This window comes from Tachysurus fulvidraco, chromosome 15 (assembly GCF_022655615.1).
Source record: "Tachysurus fulvidraco isolate hzauxx_2018 chromosome 15, HZAU_PFXX_2.0, whole genome shotgun sequence".
In the NCBI taxonomy this organism is placed as follows: domain Eukaryota; kingdom Metazoa; phylum Chordata; class Actinopteri; order Siluriformes; family Bagridae; genus Tachysurus; species Tachysurus fulvidraco.
The window spans coordinates 1,132,501-1,153,251 of record NC_062532.1 but is presented as its reverse complement, the minus strand read 5'-3'; the positions used below and the strand labels follow the sequence as shown (position 1 = coordinate 1,153,251).

Sequence of the window (20,751 nt, the reverse complement as noted above, 5' to 3'; positions counted from 1 at the left end):
ACTTGATGGGGTTTTTTTTGTCATTTTTTTTTGCTCAGGTGCGAGAAATCCTGAATGGTAAACTATACCAGCCAAGCACTGTTTTCATCACGCCACAAGGTACTGTATTTAGAATCTCTCTCTCTCTCTCTCTCTCTCTCTCTCTCTCTCTCTCTCTCTCTCTCTCTCTCTCTCTCTCTCCTGTATTTCAGCTGAACGCTGTATTGTGTACAAAGGCTCTTATATTCCATCAGCATTTTACACATAGCGTAGCTGATGTGTTATTTATAAGTACTCTGTCCGAGCTGCTGTTATACAAGATTCATCTACAGCTTCTGACCAATCAGAATGGAGAATTCTGATTCAAATGTGTGTTTGCAAAGTCCTTTATTGTGCTAAATGCGAGTGTGTGTGTGTGTGTGTGTGTGTGTGTGTGTGTGTTTAGGAGACCTGCACAGACTGGGCACAGAGACAAAGCAGGCACTGTGCAAATGTCTGGAGGAGTCTGCAGGCGGTTGGGAGAGTCTCGCACACACACTCAGACTGGGCATCCTCACCAACGCCTTCCGCCTCAGCTCACAGCCAGCACGCACACTTCTGGATAGCTATGAGGTACACCTCTCTCTCTCTCTCTCTCTCTCTCTCTCTCTCTTGCCCCTTTTCCACCGGAAAGAACTGGGTGCTGGCTCAAATTTGGTTCCACTGGCGAACCTTCTAAGAACCGGTTTGCCTTTCCACCGGCTAGAGAGCATCACAGCGCCGAGTGTGACGTCACTGTATACGTGTCACGTGTTCCAGCAACGTTAGCGCAGCAGCAGCAAACACAACAACAATGGCGGATGTTGCTTTACTGTTAATGCTCATGGCTTTGCGAACCTACATCGGCATCCAAACGCGCGAATAAAACATGTACGTGCAGCTCCATGTAGCTACCTACTATCATGTGTGCTGATAATGTATCATATCGCGGTAAAGTAAAAGCGTATTAAACATTAGTATACATAAGGTACATTATCAAATGCACCAACAGTTGCCCCGCCCCCAGCTCCTGACGCAAGCGGTTCTTAAGTCTAGACCAGCAACGTTTTGGTGCTACTTAAGAACCACTTTTCCTGTTTTGGAACCGGTGCTTTGGCGGTCGAAACAGAAAGAACTGGTTCTAAATTAGGCTCTGGCTCCGAACCAGCACTCGAACTGCCTCGGTGGAAAAGGGGCATCTCTCTCTCTTTTTCTCTCATGTTCACATACTGTATATTCACTGTTCCCACCACGTTATACACAGGTATCGGGCGGGACAATGCACGAGCTCTTAGCAGGTCTGAAGAGTATCGGGAACGTCGGCGCCGTCAGCATACTGCAGGAGAGCATCGTGTGTGATGAAAACAAGAACGCAGACGACGAAGATCTGTGCACCGGTAGGATTTTTCAGCCTGCACACACAATACTTCCCGACGTTCCAAGAAGTAGGAGGTAGCTGTCGTGCAGAGACACACCCCTCTGACACCACGTTTCGGTGATGCATACACACATGCGTTCACTCCCGAATGATATCACCCACTTCCTCTTTTCAGCAGAATTGTCTAAACTCAACAGCGAGTGGTGTGTGTTTGTGTCACATTTGGGGTTTCCCTAAACAAGGGACCGTAATAATACACACACTGTAGTTTTTGTGTGGTCATCCCGCGTGTGATGAAATAGTGTAGTTGTAAATCAGATGTGTGTGTGTGGGGGGGTGGGGGTGGTTGGGGGTAAGAGAGGGGGGGGTTTCCCACTGCTTCTAAAGCAGAACTGAGATTGAAGTCATTGCCGTACGAGAAATAAAGTGACTCGTAGATTCAGGTTCTGGTTTTGATGGTGCTCAAGAAAAAAGAGAGGGGAATTCTCTCACCTTGTTTTTCGTCGTTGTTTATAAGGAAAGTGAAAATTCTTTAACTCCCGCTGAGATGTTTGTGCTTTTAGAACTGAGTACCAAAGTTTCCCAAACCTTTTGTTCGGCGACTCATAGTATTGATATTGGTATCAACACGAAGACGTGTCATAGTACGTAGAACGTACCCATAGTACGTACCCTTACTGTCGTTACCATCGTGAATAGTTTCGAATATTTATCTGTTCCGTCTTTATTTATTCCGTAATAATGCTTTTCACTGATTTTACAGTTTATACCTAGTCATGATGTCATAACATCAAAATGTCAGTCATTTAAAATGTTTTTGAAACATTCTGGCAAAAAAAAGTATTTAGCTGTAAAGTTTCTCTATTTCTCTGCCCATGCAGACGGCGCCGTGTCCGGTCACTTGCAGGCTCTAAAATTATCTGTGCCGGACGACAACGGCGTGTGCGATAGCGGCGTGGAGACGTCCTTCCTGTAACCGAGCCTCACCATAACTGACTCGCTGACCTCCCACCGGAACAAGTTCCCAACCTTGAACTACGAACGCACGACGATCTCCAACGCTGCTCTGATCTGGGACTCATTGATTGGTGATACTGCTGATAAGCCACGCCCACATACGAGACCATCGACAAGGCAGCACTCGGAGTGTCGTGTTGGGGAGACGCACTTGGTTGAAAAAATTTCATTTGTTAATTTAAGTACTTTTTTTTTTTACTCAAATTTTTTTAAATTTTTTTTTTAATGGTTTTCAATTGTAATAAGAAAAAGACAGTTAAACAATGTCTTGTTTATTTTCTGACAGATATTAAGCATGCTATAATGTTCAGAGGACGTGTACAAGCCTACACAACTACGCCATGCTGTTGTATGAATGTGATATTGTTAGCATCATCAGGAGTTGAAATATTCAGGGTTTGTATTATATAGTATATGACGATTCTTTATTTTTTTCCTTTTCTTTTTTTTCTTTCTTTTTTTTTTAAGTGAATCCTGTCTCAGGAAACGCTGCACTCCATTTATCACGCTCTCACCTGAATCTTTTTTCAGAGCCTCTGGACCAATAGGCTTTTAGTATACTGAAGAAAAAGAATGAAAAGAAGCGCTTTATTATGTTTTATTTGATTATTTTTTTTTATACAGCGGTGGCATTTATTTATCGTTTTATTTCTCTTTATTATTTTGTCTAAGCTTTTCATCTACTGTTGTATTGCAGAGATGTGTTGGTGGTACTGTGTTGATTTATTATTATTATTATTGTTTTGTGTGTTTGTGGTGCTACAATCAGAAAAAAATGACAAATAGAGAATGAAATCTTATTTTTCGGCATTTTCAAGATTGCTTTTTGTATTTCATAAGCTCATAACTCAAAGAGAATATCAAATCTTAAAGGAAATGATTACACAATTACCTTCTAACCCAATATGTATTGGACACAGGGTCTCTCTCTCTCACACACACACACTCTCACACACACACACACACACACACACAAAGCTCCACACAGACGTGAACTGTGAGATGGCATTGTTTCCCATCTCTATTTTATAGTATTGTGCAAACTGCAAAGTAAATCTTCATCGCTGTTTGCAGGAAAATTGTGTACAATTTTTTTTTATTTTTTATATATTTTTATTTTTATTTTTTAGAATCGTCGAATATGAGAAAAAAAAAGTCAAGTATATTTGACTTACTCGAGTCTTCTGAAGAAATGCTTGTAAAAATGATTGTAGTAATAATAATCTGGCGTGTTTTAACATGATCTATCCAAAGCCAGCGTGTGACGATCTTTGCACTGTGAACATTTTACGAAACTGAGTATGTTTGAAATGTTTACCAAAGAATTTTTTTCCTCCCCAAAGGTGTTTTCATTTCTACGTCTAAATTCGAGAACATATCAGTATAAAGACGATACTATAAAGAAATGCAGGACTGCACACGACGATCTCTACGACACTTCACCTTGTATTTGTATACAAGCTCATAAACTGATACAAAAATATTTTTTTCTTCGTTTCTCTTCATAACTGGATAGACGTAGAAGCTTCATACCCCTTTTTCTGTCTCTTTGGCTGCATTCATTTTCTAGAGAATCTTCTGTTATTATCATTACGATTACTATATCAGCTACAGACTGCTATATATTGTTATATAATAAGGAAAACCAAAACATTGTTCTTGCTTAGCAAAGAAACTGTATTTATAACTCGCTTTGAAATGTTTTACTGATGTACTTTTATAATAAAACTATTAATTACACTCTGCCGTTGTGTTGGTGCGTGTTCTCGTGTGACCGATAAACTATGTAACAGGTTTACATGTTAATGCAGCTAATTAAATGAGTTAAACTAGTATGTGAATGTGTTTTTATACAGCAGGACTGTTAGCTGGATTAAAGCAGGCAGATGTAATACCCGCATCTATCCACTAGATGGCGGAAGAGCTGCATGAAGCCAGGATACAGATGTGCTTTGAATGTTTTACTGATTTCCGAATTCATACTGTTTATTATCGCAGTGGAGTAAAAACTCTAATATAGAGTTTAATATAAATTCTTATAATAATCATTTAGACAAAAAGAAATCCACAATATTTCTAGGCTTGTACATATTAGTTGAGTTATCAGTTACTTTCAGAAATCCCACACTTTCTAAAGATTCTATAGGTGCAATAAATAAACACTTATGTACGATATTATTGTACATGTTTAATTCATTCGCTTAATATGTGAATAGCATTTGATTATATTGCTAACACGGCTAACAATGTTGTTATTTTTGAGTCGGCTCTCAAAGAGCCGGTTCAAAGATCCGACACGTTTATGAATCGTCACAATATGTAAAGCTTCCAAATTATGGTTTCGAGAATATTAATATTAAAAATAAACAAACAAATAAATAAATAAATAACAAACGAAACGAGGATGAATGCGAGCGGAGGATCTACAAGAAGATGCGAAAAGAATAGGCAGGGAAGGATTTTAAGATTTTAAAGAAACTTTAAAGATTTAAGCAGGCAGTGTAAATATTTCAGGGAGATGTTGGTGGAATGCTGATGTCGGTGAAATACTTAAAAAAAATTATTTAGTTTCCACACACTAGATATTAACGTACAGATGTGTTTTTGTTTATGTGCATGCACGTGAGTATGTTAGTGTGCGCGCGTGCGTGCGTGCGGGCGGAGGGGCGGGAGGGGCAGGAGGGCGGAAGTCGCGCTCGTGCACACTGAAATCTCACTAAAGTGTAAACAGGCGACGGCGCCGCGGCTCAGTTTGTTGTCGTTATCTCGATGCTCCATGAGAGCTCCACACCGGGCGTCATGACTCGATAAACCGCTAATTTTTACATTCCTGTGAGCTAAACAGCTTGTTTGGAGTGTTCGGCTGCTGAGGCGTTTCTCTTTCACGTCAGGAAAAGTGTGTCATTTTAGTCACTTCGTTTGTTTCTGCTGTTTCTACTCGTTTAAACCGAACTGTAGACTTTTTTTTTCTATAGAATTAATAGTGATTAATAAGGACGTTTCTGTCAGGATGATTCGGCGCGGTTTTAACCCTCACAGATGTGCTAGCAGTAGCTAACTGAGGTACTGACCGAGTCACTGAGTCACCGATTCACCGAGTCACTGAGTCACGTCCAGCGGTTGGCATAACAACCGATCGTTCGAACTCGCGCGCGGTTTATTTCGCGATGGCGGAAAGCGGCGGAATAAAGCAGGGGAAGCCTGGAGAAAGCCCCAGCTCTGAGGGGATCAAGCAAGCAGTAGCAGAAAGCACCGGTAACGGGAGGAAGAGGGACGGTGAAGAGAGCCCAGGCTCCGGGAGGATGAAAACGCACCAGTCGCCATCTACCCGGTGTATTAAGCAGCACTCGGGCACCACCGGGCACTGCTTCCGTAAAGTGACCCTGACCAAGCCGACCTTCTGCCACCACTGCAGCGACTTCATCTGGGGGCTCGTGGGCTACGTGTGTGAAGGTATGACGTCTGGATCAGAAGCTCACGTGCAGTAAAAACGCCAGAATGTTCTATCTTTATGATGCAGAACACAGAAACGCAAGCAAACGCAATGTTCACGTGTGAAAGGCTAGAAATCTGCAGCAGATACACTAAACTGCTGCAGGAGAGAAATGCATTAAGGTTTAGCACAGAGATTTGGGAAACACACTGAAGTTTGCAGAGAAGGAAGAAAACATTTAAGTTTTTGGGTTTTTTTTTTTTTTTTTTACATTTTCCATAGAACTAAAATGCATGTTGAAGGTTTTAAGGCTTTTCTCAAAAGTGCTCAAGAGCTTCGAAGATGATTCAATCAGCGAGCAAAATCCAGCTCAGCGTAGTGACAAGACACACTAAAGTGTTCGACGCCGAAGGAAACGACCAGAGAAACAATATACAGTTCTGCTTCTTTCTTTTCCTGTCGCTTTCTGAATTTCGGTCTCAATTTCTCTTTATACGTCTGACATGCACGAGTCTCCTTTTGTCCACATCCGTCTCTCCGCTGCTGTCTTCTTCCTCTGTGGTGTACAGGATGTATATCGAATAGCTGCCTCTAGGAAAGGAGTGAGATTGATGGCGGTCGATTTCAGGAATCCTTAATTGACCGAGAGACGTCTGGCCTCCCGTATCGAAGCGTGTGCATGATTGAGCGAAACCAGAGAAAAAGAAAAAGAGTCTAGAGAGAATGTCTGAGTTTCTTTGAAAAAATCTCTACAGTCAGATCACCAGTCATAACCCTGATTTGAAACCAGAGGGAAAATATATACTACTTTTTCTTATCAGAAACGCTGTGAGGTCGGTCAAGCAACCAGGAGCTTTTAAGGAGGAGAAGAAAGCGCTCGGCTGCGTAGGAGGTTAATGCGTTCCAGTTAAATAATGACGGATTTTGCTTAGCTTTGTTGCCTGAAGAATTTTCTGCAGTGTCAAAGCAGCTTTAGATATTAGGAGGTGTGTCTATAGAAAGAAATTATGTTCAGATTCTTGATATTTAATGAACGTAGTACTGTTGTGTTTTTGTAGGTAACATCCCTTAGCTCCAGCTTCCCATCCTGCACTTGTTTTGTTGTGGGCGTGACTTTGACAGGAAGGTGTCTATTTGTTTCTTGTTCGAGTTTCAAATCGCCGGGTTCTATCAAAATCTCAGACGGCACCTTTAATTCACACTGTTTTAAAGTCGCCCATAGTACGGCGACGCTTTCTCACGGCGACACCCCGAATACTTCTGACAGTCACCTGTTGTTACTTAATCTGCCAGATATTTGAAAGTGCGATTGTAAAAATCCACTTCCTGTCTGTTATAGAGCGATCGCCAGCCCACTTACTTATTCACTATGAACTGGCAATACACACTGAGTGAGTTGTGATGACTCAGTGTGAGTTCCTTTTCCCAGCTTTTTTTTCAATCACCGATGGTTAACTTGAGCTCTCGGTCTGACTCTCAGAACGCTATTCAGATTTCTTACACTTGAGTGTCACTCAACCGCTTAGACCGCTAGGCAACTGTCTGAGGGATGCAAAGTCACGGCGTAGCAAACGGGAACGTTTCCTCGGACACGCTGAAGGATCCGATCACCAGGAAATCATTGGGGCTGCTGGAGTGGGCGGGGCTACGGATCGTCATCGAAGGCAGCGGTGTTGCCAGGCAGAGCCGTTTAACAAATCGTGATCGAATCTTCAAGGTTGACATGGCAACAGATGGAAGTACAAACGGGAAGGGGAGGGGAGGGCTCTGAAGAAGGGGGGCCGTGAAGTGAGGAACGTCTGAGGACACGAGGAAACGTAAACATGCGAGCGCACACACACACACACACACACACACACACACACACACACACAAACTAAAACGTGGGGCTTGTTACAGAACGATGCAGCTAATCTACAGTTCAGCCCGTATCAAACAATAAAACACTCGCGTAGTAATAGAGCAGGTCAGATACAACAGGTGGCACATGTACAAAAACAATGCAACACCTAGGTCTTGAAGTTCTGTTGTGTAACTGTGTTGCAATGCAGAGAAGAGGTTTATGGGTAATTACAGGGCACAGGAAGCAAATGTGTGTGTCTATGGAACATTTTTGTACCTCGCACCTTCAGAGAGCCAGCTTGCTTGCTTGCTTGCTTGCTTGCTTGTTTGTTTGTTTGTTTGTTCTTTTTCGCCTGAAGGTTCTTGTCTTGTTTGTATTTCAGGTTTTATCTCATTGCTCGCCTGTAGGCTGTAATTTAAACACTATAGTACTGTTTATTCTTTAAATAATTTAAAACCTGATGAATTCTCTTTGGTCCCACACAGCAAAAAAAGAAACAAAAAAAAACAGCATTGCAGTTATACACAGTGAAGACTGTTTTGTTTTGTTTTCGCTACCATCCTCCTCAGATCTTATTCAGAACCAAGAAGTGAGTAGTTTTGAGCCTCTTCTTCTTCTCCAATTCATTCCGCAGTTTAAACTTCATGCCTCCTAGTGATCACGTCCGGTACGCGGCATGTTTGATCTCAGTATACGATGCGTACGCTGTGATTACCGACATTCCAAAGGTCTAATTGCAAAGGTCGGGCACTAAACACACACCATCACGTCATCGTTTGTTACTCTATGACGCAACATACTTCTTATCCATTTCTAGTTACAGTTAAGTGTTCATGCCAGAGAAGGTAACTAGATGCCAATATGAGGTGCTCTGGACATGGTGTGTGTGTGTGTGTGTGTGTGTGTGTGTGTGTGTGTGTGTGTGTGTGTGTGTGTGTGTGTGTGTGTGTGTGTTCCTACATGTTGGTAACAGTTCTCATGGACATTCTGTTACTGAGAACAGCTCAAGTCAGCAAGCCCACTTCCTGTCACTGAGGAGGATACAAAACCTGAGAATGCGTCAGAGGACAGTGTGTGTGTGTGTGTGTGCGTGCACGCGTGCGTGTGTGTGTATACATGCTGTGGGTTGTGTGGGTGGTTAGTAGTGTCATCCTGCCCCGCCAAGTGGCTGAGAAGTTTACTCGCCTTGCTCCCCCCCCCCCCCCGAAGTTCTGCAGAACATCACAAGCGTCACGATGCTCACGCACTCGCATCAACTTCTCCCTGAGACTTTTTAAAAAATGTTTTTTTTTTTTTTTAATCATAACCACAAGCTGCTCCTGAAAGCATGACGTCACATTACAGCAATCCACAGTCTCAATAAAAAGCATAAACTAACCCACTCTACTACTTTACTAGGTCAGTAAATAAATAGCACGTGCGCAAAGTTTCAAAGCTCTTACAAACATGCCATTTTCCACTTGTTCGATGTTTATTTGAAAAAGTCACCACTCGAAATCTGGTCTAAAAATATCAACCTCAAGCCACATCCAGTTCGTCAGCAATGTTGATTTGGCTGAGGACAACGTGTGGCGTCGCGTCATCTAATAAACAACAAGAAATCTTCGTTATGCCTGTCTCATCTGATTCGCTGGACGACGTGTGTAATGTCCTCAAATCAGGACTTTCCTAATCACAGTTCTCCATCCTACAAAACACAAGTTTCCATTCTGCACTTTCTCTGTAACGTGATACGGTTCAGTTTTTGTCTTCACTGAACGACTGAAATAAAAGACCGCTTCATGTGTGAAATCTTTGCACGCAAGAGGTCGCACAACGTATAAAAAAAAACCGTCTGGGACGGTTATTCCGCATCACGTCGTCCCACATCACGTCGTCCCATCATGTCTGAATTAAAGACCAGCGGTGAGAGACGTGTAAATGTTATGGAAGTGCATTCATAAGCAGCGTCAAGATGTACGTGTGTGAAGCTCAGAAGAAGCGTGTGCCTTGTTTGTTAGTTTTTTTCCATTTCTGACCCACACAAAAGCAAGCACAGAGTGTACTTCCTGTAATTCACACCTCTGTGTGTGCGCCACGCTGTCGAGAACACGGTGTTAATTTGTGTGTATGTAAATGTGGAAACTAACTATTACTCTCTCTTTCTCTTGTGTTTCTCTCTGCAGTGTGTAACTTCATGTCTCACGAGAAGTGTTTGAAGCACATGCGTACCGTGTGCTCCTGCATGGCGCCCACGCTGGTGCGGGTGAGTGGGAACCTCTCGCATATGTATGTTACACACACACACACACACACACACACACACAGGTCAGACGACACAAATGGTGCTTGATTTATACATGGAAATGAAACTAGTTTCATACACAAGATGAAGTCACTGTGTAAGTCGCTTAAAGTTTTAACCCCAGCAAATCACTCGATTCGGATCAGTCAGAAAGAGTCGATTCATCGAGCCTTCGATAATACTCTCGACTTAATTTCGAGGTTTGTGTTAAAACGCGCGAGTGCGACCAAGAATTGTAATCTATCACAAGGATGTAATCGTGGACGTTTTGCCGACGGCTGCGATAAAAACGACCTGTTTTGCTTTATTATGTAGAAACATGTTATCTTTGCTGTTCAATCAGATGAACATTGCTGTTCATCTGATTCGCCAATTCATAACAAAGCACGAAAACAAGGAGGCGTCCAACTGGCAGGCCGTCCTTCGCTTGTCTGTCCCATAACTTGCCCTTTAATGATTTTCCCCAGCCATCATGAGAGCTTCGGGATCCTCTTTCTCTAATGATCTAAATCCACCAAATCCACTCCTGCTACCTTTTATGCTCCTAAAGAGATCGCGGTTCTTAGTAAATCTTTTCACTTCGACTGTTTAAACACAGAAGTTAATCCTAAAGCTTGGTGAAGTCCCTTTTAGACGGACTGGATTATAAATAGAAACGTTGTGGTTTGAGGTATGAGGTTGCACAACGTCTGGTTTACTCGCTGTTTGTGAAGCTGTTCAGCTTTGAACGAGCCAGGACCTGTGCAGGAAACAAGGTCACTTCCTGTCGCCTACTGTAGGAAGTCCCACAGGAGCCAGACAGGAAGTGTTCCCTCTCCGGGCAGGATGAGGTCAAGGACCCATGGATGTGTGAGGATGTGCGTTCTCGTAGCCTGTGTGGTCGCTGTAATGAAGCTTCACGTAGGTAAAGAAGAAGTGTTTGGCTTTGTGGTGAGCTTTGCTCCGCTCCTTCCTGTTGGGATGAAGCGCTCAGAGCAGAGACTTTAACTGTCAGTCTCTTCATCTCCGTCACGTCAGTAGCTCCAATCTTTCTTGCTCACTTGCAGGAGTGTTAATTACCTGGAGTCTTTCCCGGGCTGTGTGTTCATCTTGTGAGGTGTGTGTTAGAAGTCAGTTTGTCAAAATCAATCACACTCGTAACTCGTATCACGGCAGCGCGTCCCAGCGTCTTGCGACCTGCTTTGTTTCTCACGCGGCACTTAATAAAACAATCACAGCCGAAGGTCACAGTAGCTTGAAAGCTATGTGTCATGGCACGCTCACAGTTTGTGCGTTATATCTTTATAAGACCTTGGTCCAGAGCCAAATCCGAGGTCATCCGCCACAGGCTTTTTAAATGACAGTTTAATAGAATCCTGCAGCAGCCTCGGAGATAACAGGAGCTTTAGTTATTAAAGGCGCGAACAGACGGATCTTATCTGTGTTTCTGTACCGAGCTTGCAGGACTGCGAGTCCAAATCAGAACCAAATTGGTTTGAAATTTGAATTGAATTTGATATCTGAATTGGCTGAGAGATGTGAAGGGCTGAAAAAGCACAGAGAACACTGATTAATCGCAGTCAGCGATTCTTCGTGATTTGACCTCGACAGATGAATCGAACCGACAGATAAACGTCTGAACGAGACGCTCGCGCGTTTTCTTTCCTTCAGCGTACGTCTACACGCTCAAAGGTAGTACCAAGTGTTTTGAGTTGTTCTCAGTACATATCATGCTAGGAGTGATAGGAAGATCCGTACCAATAAGTAATGTAAGTTGGAAACTACCCAGCATTCACCTGCAGCATTATACTGTATCCTGCCTTTAATCTTGTAAAGCTTAGTCACATGATGATGCCACACACACGACACGCTTCGCAGGAAACTCTTTCAAAATTCACTGTAACACCCCAGCAAGCAATCCCTGATCACACACACACACACACATACACACACACACACACACATACACACACACACACACACACACACACACACACACACACACTGACACACACTGACACACACACACCCCAAACACATACATGGACTATATTGTAAGAGTGCAAACATGAAGTAGCAAAAGTGGAACAACACTTTACTGCCTAACCAACACTGTTCATTGACACCACCAGCAACACCCCCCACTCCCCCGACCACACACACTGACACACTGACACACACACACAGTGTTGAGGACACTTCTTTCATCTATCACTTGGCACAAGCTTTATAATGTAACAAAAATAATACTAAAACTGTTTACACTGTGAGATTATTGTTTGTTTATTTATTTATTTTACAAATTCATGTTGTTTCTAAATTTCTAATTCTTTTCTCTTTTTTCCCCCTTTTTCTTTTGAATAAACAACTGACATTTAAAATATTTATATATTTCATATTTATGTGTTTGTGTGTGTGTGTGCGCGTGTCTGTGTGTGTGTGTGTGTAAAATATTTATTAGTGATTGAGTTCTTCTGACAATGAGAAGTGTAACAGGGAACCAAAACTACAACTGAAAACACAAAAAATTATTTTTATTATTTTATTCCTAAATCAAACAAACAAAAAACAGCAATATAGCAAAATATATTAAAAAGTGTGTGTTTCAGCGTAATGAAGCTTGTTTTTCTTCTCACAGGTTCCTGTAGCTCACTGCTTTGGTCCAGCCGGTCAGAAGAAGCGCTTCTGCTGCTTGTGCCGCAAGAACCTGGAAGGAACGTCGGCTTTACGATGTGAAGGTGTTTACTGATTAAACACCCAGAAATATTACAGGAGCTTTTACAGCTACAGTCTGGTATTGTTGACGAAAGCAGTGTGGTTCAGACAGATTACAGATTTAATCACTCATTTTACTTTCTTTTATAATTTGTACTTGTCTTCACACACACACACACACACACACAGTCTCTCTCTCTCTCTCTCTCTCTCTCTCTCTCACTCTCTCTCTCTCTCTCTGTGTCTGTCTCTGCATGTCTGCTGTCTTGTTTAGATTATTTTTTGTGTCATCCTGTCATCCCCCCTTCTCTCTTTTACTCTTGCTCTATGTTTCTCTCTCTCTCTTGTTGCTCATTTATCTGCCCAGTGTCTGCTTGATGCGGATCTGCTGTTGCCATGGCAACACGAGATGGTCTTTTGCAGGGGCCTGAATTCTAAGAAAGATATCCAAAAAGGAAAGCATTATCTTCCTCTTTCTCTCTGTGTTTACATGACCCCTCTCTCTCTCTCTCTCTCTCTCTCTCTCTCTCACCCTTTTTCTCACACGTGCTCTCTTTTTTCAGTAGAATAGTCATAGTCTCTTTTAGTCTCTTTTTTCCCCCACTTCTGCATTCACAAATTAAAAGAGTGCCTCTTGAAGCTGACGAACACTGAAGGATATAAATAGATATATAATAGAGATATATAAAATATATTTAGAAATAAATAGATATATACGTTTCATGACCTGAAAGTTTTGAGACTTCCGTCTTCGTTTGTTGGATCTTTAATTCTTTACCTGCAACACTGAACTTTCCTGGCATACACCAGAAACACACACGGCCACGTGCTTACAGATAACAGCTAACACAGAAAACACTGACTCTGTGGTCATGCGTGTGTTCGTTTCAGTGTGTGAGCTGCACGTTCACAGCGACTGCGCCCCCTTCGTTTGCAGCGACTGTCGTCTGTGTCATCAAGATGGTGGCCAAGACTACGTAAGTCTTACAGTTACACTGTGATGTGTTGGAATCACTGCTGTATTTAATCCATCAGTCCTTGTTCACCTCCTAACTCGCTGAACCCTGACCCCATGCCAGGACATTCACCATCACCACTGGCGGGAGGGGAACATGGCTTCCGGAGCACGCTGCGATGTGTGCCGGCGGGTCTGCGGCTCCTCCGACGTCCTCGCCGGAATGAGGTGCGAGTGGTGCGGCCTCACGGTAAGCTCTCTCACGGCTCTGTAAGGCACCCACGAGTGCAAACGGAGTAAAATAACTCATCAGTGTTATTGACAGATGCGTGAGCTTTTGTTTGTTTCTTTCACCGAGGAATTTGCTGTGGTATAAAGTCCTAGTGCATTTTCTCCACTGTTCGTTCTTACTCGGCACTATTTGAATCGATTTCGGTCGCTGAAATATTTATTAGAGAAAGCGCGTCATCGTTTATCGCCCTCGATGGCAAGCTAACACGATATCGATCCGCATGCCAATACGGCTCAGTCCAAAATGAGAACAAGATCAAATACAGCGACAGAACAGACGTAGACGTATAATCTGTAAAGACTAAATATGTACAGTACAAGAATACATACAGAAATATGTTCTCATAATACAGCATGTCTACAGGTGTACAGATTATATTAAAGTGTAGAAAATAGAGATAGACTTATAGAACAACAGCACTATATTCTTGATCTTGTGATGTGTAATCCGGTGTTGTGAAAAAACGTGGCCTGAATTCACAAGTGTCTTGTGCCGATTCCTCATTTTAGGATTAATAAACTTAGAATTTATAAAACTTATGAATACAAGTACAGATCTAATGATTAGAGAAATATCCAGACAGTGGTCTTTTACATGGCCAGGCTTTTTTAATGGATACCAAAATTGTCATTGTGAACATGAAGGTTAAAGCATTCAGCTTGTTTATCTTTAAGTGGGAAAGGAACTGGTCCATTTCAACATGCTGTCTAAAGCAGATGCAGACATCAACACCCCCCTCACACACACGCACGCACGCACGCACGCACACACACACACATACACTGGTGAGAAAGACAGCTTAGAGGAAATGGCCACTTACACATCGTAGCATCTAAATGTTCTCATAGGCAAGTCACAGATTTATAATAACACGTTTGTATCAGTTAAGTAGGAGGAAATTTGCATTATCTTTAACTCTTTTGTGCTTTATATTATTGCTGTATTTTTTTATACTACATGTTCTGTTTTTATTCTAATAAATTCCAATGTGTGTGTGCGTGTGTGTGTGTATTTGCAGGCACATGCCTCGTGTTATATCACAATCCCTCCCGAATGCGGTCTGGGTCGCCTGCGCAACATGATCCTGCATCCCAGCTGTGTGCGCGTCTGCTCACGCAACTTCAGCAAGATTCACTGCTACCGCATCTCGGAGCCCCTGCAGCAGTGCGAACTGGGTAATCAGCCTGCAGAGACGCCGGTCATTAATAGAGCCGTAGCGGTTACGCTCATGTTTCTAATCCCACAAGATACTGATTTCGACAGTGAAGCATTGCTTATTAATTCAGCTATTAAACATTATGCATGACTGCTTATTTTGCTTCACTTTGTATCCCAGCCAATTTTTTTATTTTATTTTAGTACTTTTTTTTTGCTTTGCTTTGCTTTAAGAATTCGGATCTTTATTTTGCATTGATTTCAGACTTTTCATCTCTTTTAGATAATCTAGATGACTCTGATATCCAGAACCCAACAACGTCGAAGGACAATCAGTCCTCAGGCTCATCAGATACTGGTAAAGATATATAGTGTATAAAATGAGTGTAAAGCTCAGTTATGATGATACATGACTGTAGTGTTATAGCGTTATACCACACGATTGAATCTCAGATACGACCGGTCAGAAGGTAGAGAGGAGATCTGTCTGCAAGGGAAAACGACAGGTCTATAACGTTAGCGTTTCTATAGTAACAGCTTAAAAGTGTGTCCGACATGCCACGCAAACTGAGTGTATTTCTTGCTACGGTGTAATGTAAGGAGGGTGTTGCTTGTCAAGTTATACAACCTGTTGCTTTATTGCTGCTGTTACATAAGTCACTACAGCTAATTTTTAGTGTTGACAGAGTCCTGTGGTTTCATCACACCACCATGTGAGTATTTTACTGTAATAGCTCGAGCCCAAGTGTTTTTCTTCCGAATCATAAGACAAAGACATCATAGGAGATGTTACATACCATCATGAGTCGATTCATTTCTGGTGTGTTTTATTTATATTGTGTAATTGATAAGACACTAAGAGTGAGTTAGATTTTGTTTTGTTTATCCACACTGAAAATGTAATCGTATTTATCGTATTGCTATAGGAGTTAAAAATAAAATAAATAACATGAAGAGTTTGGGAAAAAAAACAAACCCTTTATAACTCTTTTAGGGAAGCAGACTCTGAGAGTGTTCGACGGGGATGACGGCGTGAAGCGTAATCAGTTCCGGCTGGTCTCCATTCCTAGATTAACTAAGAATGAGGAAATAGTGGTGAGATATTTACAGCTTTCCCGCCTTTCCTGCACTGGTTTTAAAGGAGAGTAGAAATATCAAATAGTTCAAGTCAGCATTGGCTGACGTTTACTATTAAAGGAATGGTAAAAAGGATCAAAAAAAGCATGTATAAATATTGTATAGAATTTATTAGATATCTGCAAACTTTTGGATAGTGTATTTATAAGAGAAATGTTTTTTTTTTAATATTTATTTGACTTCCTGTCTGAGCAGGAAGCGGCACTTAAGGCGTTCTACATCCCGGATGACGCGCAGGAATACGAGCTCCAGAATTACACCCAACCCGACCTGTTAACGGATGACATCATCAACCGCAACGGCATGCCCGATAACAAGGCCGTGTTTAAGGACTGCCCGCCGGAGATGTGGCTTCTCCGAGCCAAGCCCAGAGACACGGAGCTGCTGAAGATCTACGCTGGCTGGCTCAAGTGAGCGCTTATTTAAACGCAGTCAGGAAAAAAGTCAGGAGCAGATCGAATTGCCGTACTCATATTTACACAACACGTACTGACAATGTTTTGGCAACACACACACACACACACACACACACAAAGAGTTTCTTTGAACCCTGCATTATGACTGACATATTCCTGACCTCATTGATGTAGACTACAAGATGTAACGGATCACCGCGATCAAATAATAAACATAAGGGGACAATCAATAATTGTATTCTGGTATTTTGTAACTAGTAAAAATAAAACGCTGGCTGTCATAGCAACACGTACTGTATTATAGCAGCTATCATCAGAATTTTCAGCACTGAAACATCTGCAGCAATGTGTTCGTGATATCGTGTCACTCTTACCATTTGCTTAAGTTTCTTAATGCTGGTAAAAGGTAAAAAGCACAAAAATAAGTTATCCATTAAAGATAAGCTGGAAATTATGGCTATGGTTAAAGTTTCTGACTGTATGAGGGCTTCATTACAGAATCAAATCTTAAGCGATTGTAATTTTTGTATCTTTTATAGAGTCCCTAAAACTTTTGTTTGAGAATTAGTTAATGCTTTAATGTGTTAATGTTTGAAATCAGAACATGTGCTTTATAGTTATGTCTGTGGAAGTATTTCATTTCAAGTGTGTGTGCGTGTTTGTCTGCATATGTCTGCAGGGTCGGTGTTGCCTACATCAGTATCACCGTTGGGAAGAGCAAAACCGTAGACTCCGTCATTAAGGAAGTGCTCGTTCAGCTCGGTAAACAGGTACAGCCTTCGTCTCTGCTTTCTAACACGTATGACACACGCTAAAACTAAGCCATGTCCGTTCTAAGCCGCGTCTGACCCTTTCTTTTCACACCTGTTTAAATATATTTCTATGTCCTGTCTGTGAAGTTATCTGAAAGTGATGTCACAGCTACACGGGACACGTCCCAAATAGGAAGCTACAACATGCACCACATAATCAACCCCGTTTTGTCCCATCAGAATGGAGGATTCAGCAGCTCTGTAGTGTTATATCACTTGTACATTTAAATACATTAGTATGCAAATATATTTTCGCACATGCACCAACATGTACACCGTTTTCTATTTGAGCGCTTCATACTTCACTACCTCCATTACGTTTACTTCCCGTGTAAAGTATATGGTAACTTTCTCTATGGTTTGTGGTTTGGAAACATTAACATCTGGTCGTGTAACCTAACTTCTAGATAAAAACAGATACCTAGAAGTACCTTCCTGTATACATCCTGTTATCAATCATGACCTACTGTATATTAAGGATAGTGTTTTCTTTCTGACCTTCATAGTTTCTAATATAAACACGTTTCTAATATCGCTCAGCTTTGTTCTCTGAAATACATCTGCGTTGTTTTTAACTTGCGTGCCGTCTGTGTTTCAGGATGAAAACCCTGCAGATTTTAACCTTGTAGAGGTTTTAATGAGCAGCAGACAAGGTAAGATGCAGCATCCTCTTTATCTCCTGCCATGCTGTAATTAAACTTAAAGGTGGGGTCTCCGTTGTTTGAAAGCCAATGTTGACATTTAAAATCACCAAAACAAACACGCCCCTAACCCAAATGAGTCCCACCCTTGTATCCATAGCTCCGCCCACACGTACATACGTAACCCAGGCAACTAACGGAAAGAAATGTGTCTTTATCATAGCTGAAGGGAATACGATTGCAGATAAACAAACAAGCAAAAATGACACACAAGCATAATCATGTAAAGGACAAAGGCATATATTAGTTCTGTGTAACAAAGCAAAACCAACGTTACTCACCTATCGAGAAGGAAAAAAGCAACCTCGGGGTCCCATCGCAGGCCTTCCTGCTCCTTCAGTTCTCTCCAGCGCTGAAAAGCTGATCCTATATTAACACGTCCTACTTCTTGCCTTATTGTAAGCCTTTCTTCACTTTCTTTCTTTGTTTTTATCCTCCATGTCAATGTTAAAACCGCTTTCTGCTAATGTCACACACGTGCACAGAACACTCTCTCCGCCCATAGTGACAAGACACACCCCTTTCTGCTCATTGGCTACACCTTAGTTTTGTTTTTTTTTGTTTGGCGGCCCAACGCAGTTTTCTGAAGCATTTCTCAAACAACGGAGACCTCACCTTTAAGCACCTTTTTTGTTCATCTGTCTCACAATGAGACATTTAATTAGTGTATTTGATCAGTAAGCAAACTGAATTATTAGAAGCCATCGTTGTCTTTAGGTGCTCTTGTGTATGATTTTAGATGTGAAGGTGCTGTGTTGTCGTAAAGGTCACAGTGCGTGTATTTGATCACGTCTATACCGTTGAGTTTGTGCTTTGTCCTTCAGTGCAGAAGCAGGTTCTTGGTGGGCAAGAGTTTTTACTGGACAAGCTGCGAGAGATCAGGAAGGTACTCTGACCTGCTTCTTTGTCAGATAAGGCCCAATTAATGTATTAGTGAAAGCGATCAAGAGTCATCCTGAATGTGTGTGTGCGTTTCAGACGTCTCTGAGGCAGATGAACCAGACCCGCTTTTACATTGTGGAGAGCAGGAACCGTGTGGTCCAGGTGGACCTGCTGATCGGAGGACTTCCACTGCAGTTCAGCACAGAGGAATACACAGAGCTGCTGCAGGAACACCTCACTATCAAGAGTCAGTCTCACTCTCCCACACCCTTCTATATCCTCTGATCGTTTTTACGTGAGGATTTCACAACACTAAATGTGGTTCATTATGTCTAAGCTACATTTAAGTTTTACTCGTATTAGTGGAAAAAATCCAGTTTGAATACATTTCGTTTAAAACGGTGCTTTTATGTCCACGTCATAGGAAACCTAGGAAACGTAACCAGACCTAAACTAAATAAAACGTTCAGTGATAGCCATGGTTTATTAATATTAAGTAGGTTACTCAGTTCAGTATCGACGAGGACCAGAGATTATTTACGCATTCTCATTTTCATTAAAAAAATAGTATTGATGCATCCATAATGTACACGCCTGATTTCTCAGTGTGGATTTATTCGTTAAGGCTTTAATATTTTCTTTAGTCCCTTCCGGGAATTTGCATTCAAACAATGTTAACACTGACCATTCTCATGACAACGACACTGAAAAGAGAAATCTCCCTCTCTCTCTCACTCTCTCTCTCTCACTCTCTCTCTCTCTCTCTGCCTCTCTTACAAACACTCTCTCTCTGCCTCTCTCTCTTCCTCTCTCTCTCTCTCTGCCTCTCTCTATCTCTATCACTCTCTATCTCTCTCTGCCTCTCTCTCTGCCTCTCTCTATCTCTCTCTCTGCCTCTCTCTCTGCATCTCTCTATCCCTCTCTCTCTGCGTCTCTCTCTCTCTCTCTCTCTCTCTCTGCCTCTCTCTCTCTACCTCTCTCTCTCTCTTTCTCTCTCTCTCTCTGCCTCCCTCTCTCTGCAGGTCACTTGGTCACCGTCACTCACGTCTACCCAGCACAAGGTGAGGGACTTGTCACCGTAGCAACATTTCTATGGCAACCTGGCTTAAATCCAGGCTCAGGCCATGGAGGAAGCGAGGAAAATCTCTCTCTGTCTCTCACTCTCTGTGTGGGTGTCAATGAGTGTGAGAAATGCCTCTGTTCTTTGACACTGCCACAAAATGCTGCTATTGTTTGGAATCAGACTTCTCGGCTTCATTGAATCCTACTGATGATGTCGTGGGTCTGTGTGTCTGTGCTCTGACTGCTAAAGTCTGTCCTACACACAGATCTCTAAATGAGATTTTTGTTAAAAACACACACACACACGCACACACACACACACACACACACACACACACACTGTTCCATCAAACGCAATTGAATTAAATAACCTGAAATGATCGTTTAACCTCGGGTGACCTCATTTCCAACACCAGATCTCACAGAATCCATTCATGACCATGTACCATTACATTCTGTGCACTCTGTGTATAGCATACAAAGAACAGTATGTGTAAGTTGTAACGTGTGTGTGTGTGTGTGTGTGTGTGTGTGTGTGATGTGTAGGATCAGTGGCTTTGCAGATCACCTGTTTCTCTGAAGCTGAACGCATCTACATGTTGGCCAAAGACACCAGCATCAATGGCAAGCAACTGTCTTGTCTCATCATTCCAGAAATCCTGGTATGCTTCAATCTCTCTCACTTTGCTCTGT

The 20,751-nt window shown here is 42.1% G+C and overlaps 2 protein-coding genes across 3 annotated transcripts in view; both read left to right on the top strand.

The window, feature by feature from the left end:
* nfkb1 (nuclear factor of kappa light polypeptide gene enhancer in B-cells 1) overlaps positions 1-4,132 on the top strand; it is a 29,048-nt gene extending 24,916 nt beyond the window's left edge. The window contains exons 21-24 of the mRNA XM_027138136.2: positions 39-99; positions 425-591; positions 1,262-1,394; positions 2,257-4,132. Of these exons, the coding sequence (XP_026993937.1) occupies positions 39-99; positions 425-591; positions 1,262-1,394; positions 2,257-2,351 (456 nt within the window). The 3' untranslated portion in view covers positions 2,352-4,132. The remainder of the gene's footprint in view (positions 1-38; positions 100-424; positions 592-1,261; positions 1,395-2,256) is intronic.
* Positions 4,133-5,087: 955 nt separating this feature from the next.
* The window catches only part of LOC113637510 (diacylglycerol kinase theta), a 22,768-nt gene continuing 7,104 nt past the window's right edge, over positions 5,088-20,751 (top strand). For both annotated transcript variants that reach the window (XM_047800602.1, XM_027138203.2), the window contains exons 1-15: positions 5,088-5,845; positions 9,834-9,913; positions 12,570-12,669; positions 13,538-13,623; positions 13,726-13,851; positions 14,912-15,068; positions 15,332-15,406; positions 16,043-16,143; positions 16,381-16,595; positions 17,281-17,371; positions 18,012-18,066; positions 18,939-19,000; positions 19,093-19,243; positions 20,019-20,057; positions 20,605-20,720. In XM_047800602.1, the coding sequence (XP_047656558.1) occupies positions 5,560-5,845; positions 9,834-9,913; positions 12,570-12,669; positions 13,538-13,623; positions 13,726-13,851; positions 14,912-15,068; positions 15,332-15,406; positions 16,043-16,143; positions 16,381-16,595; positions 17,281-17,371; positions 18,012-18,066; positions 18,939-19,000; positions 19,093-19,243; positions 20,019-20,057; positions 20,605-20,720 (1,740 nt within the window). In that variant the 5' untranslated portion in view covers positions 5,088-5,559. The remainder of the gene's footprint in view (positions 5,846-9,833; positions 9,914-12,569; positions 12,670-13,537; positions 13,624-13,725; positions 13,852-14,911; positions 15,069-15,331; positions 15,407-16,042; positions 16,144-16,380; positions 16,596-17,280; positions 17,372-18,011; positions 18,067-18,938; positions 19,001-19,092; positions 19,244-20,018; positions 20,058-20,604; positions 20,721-20,751) is intronic.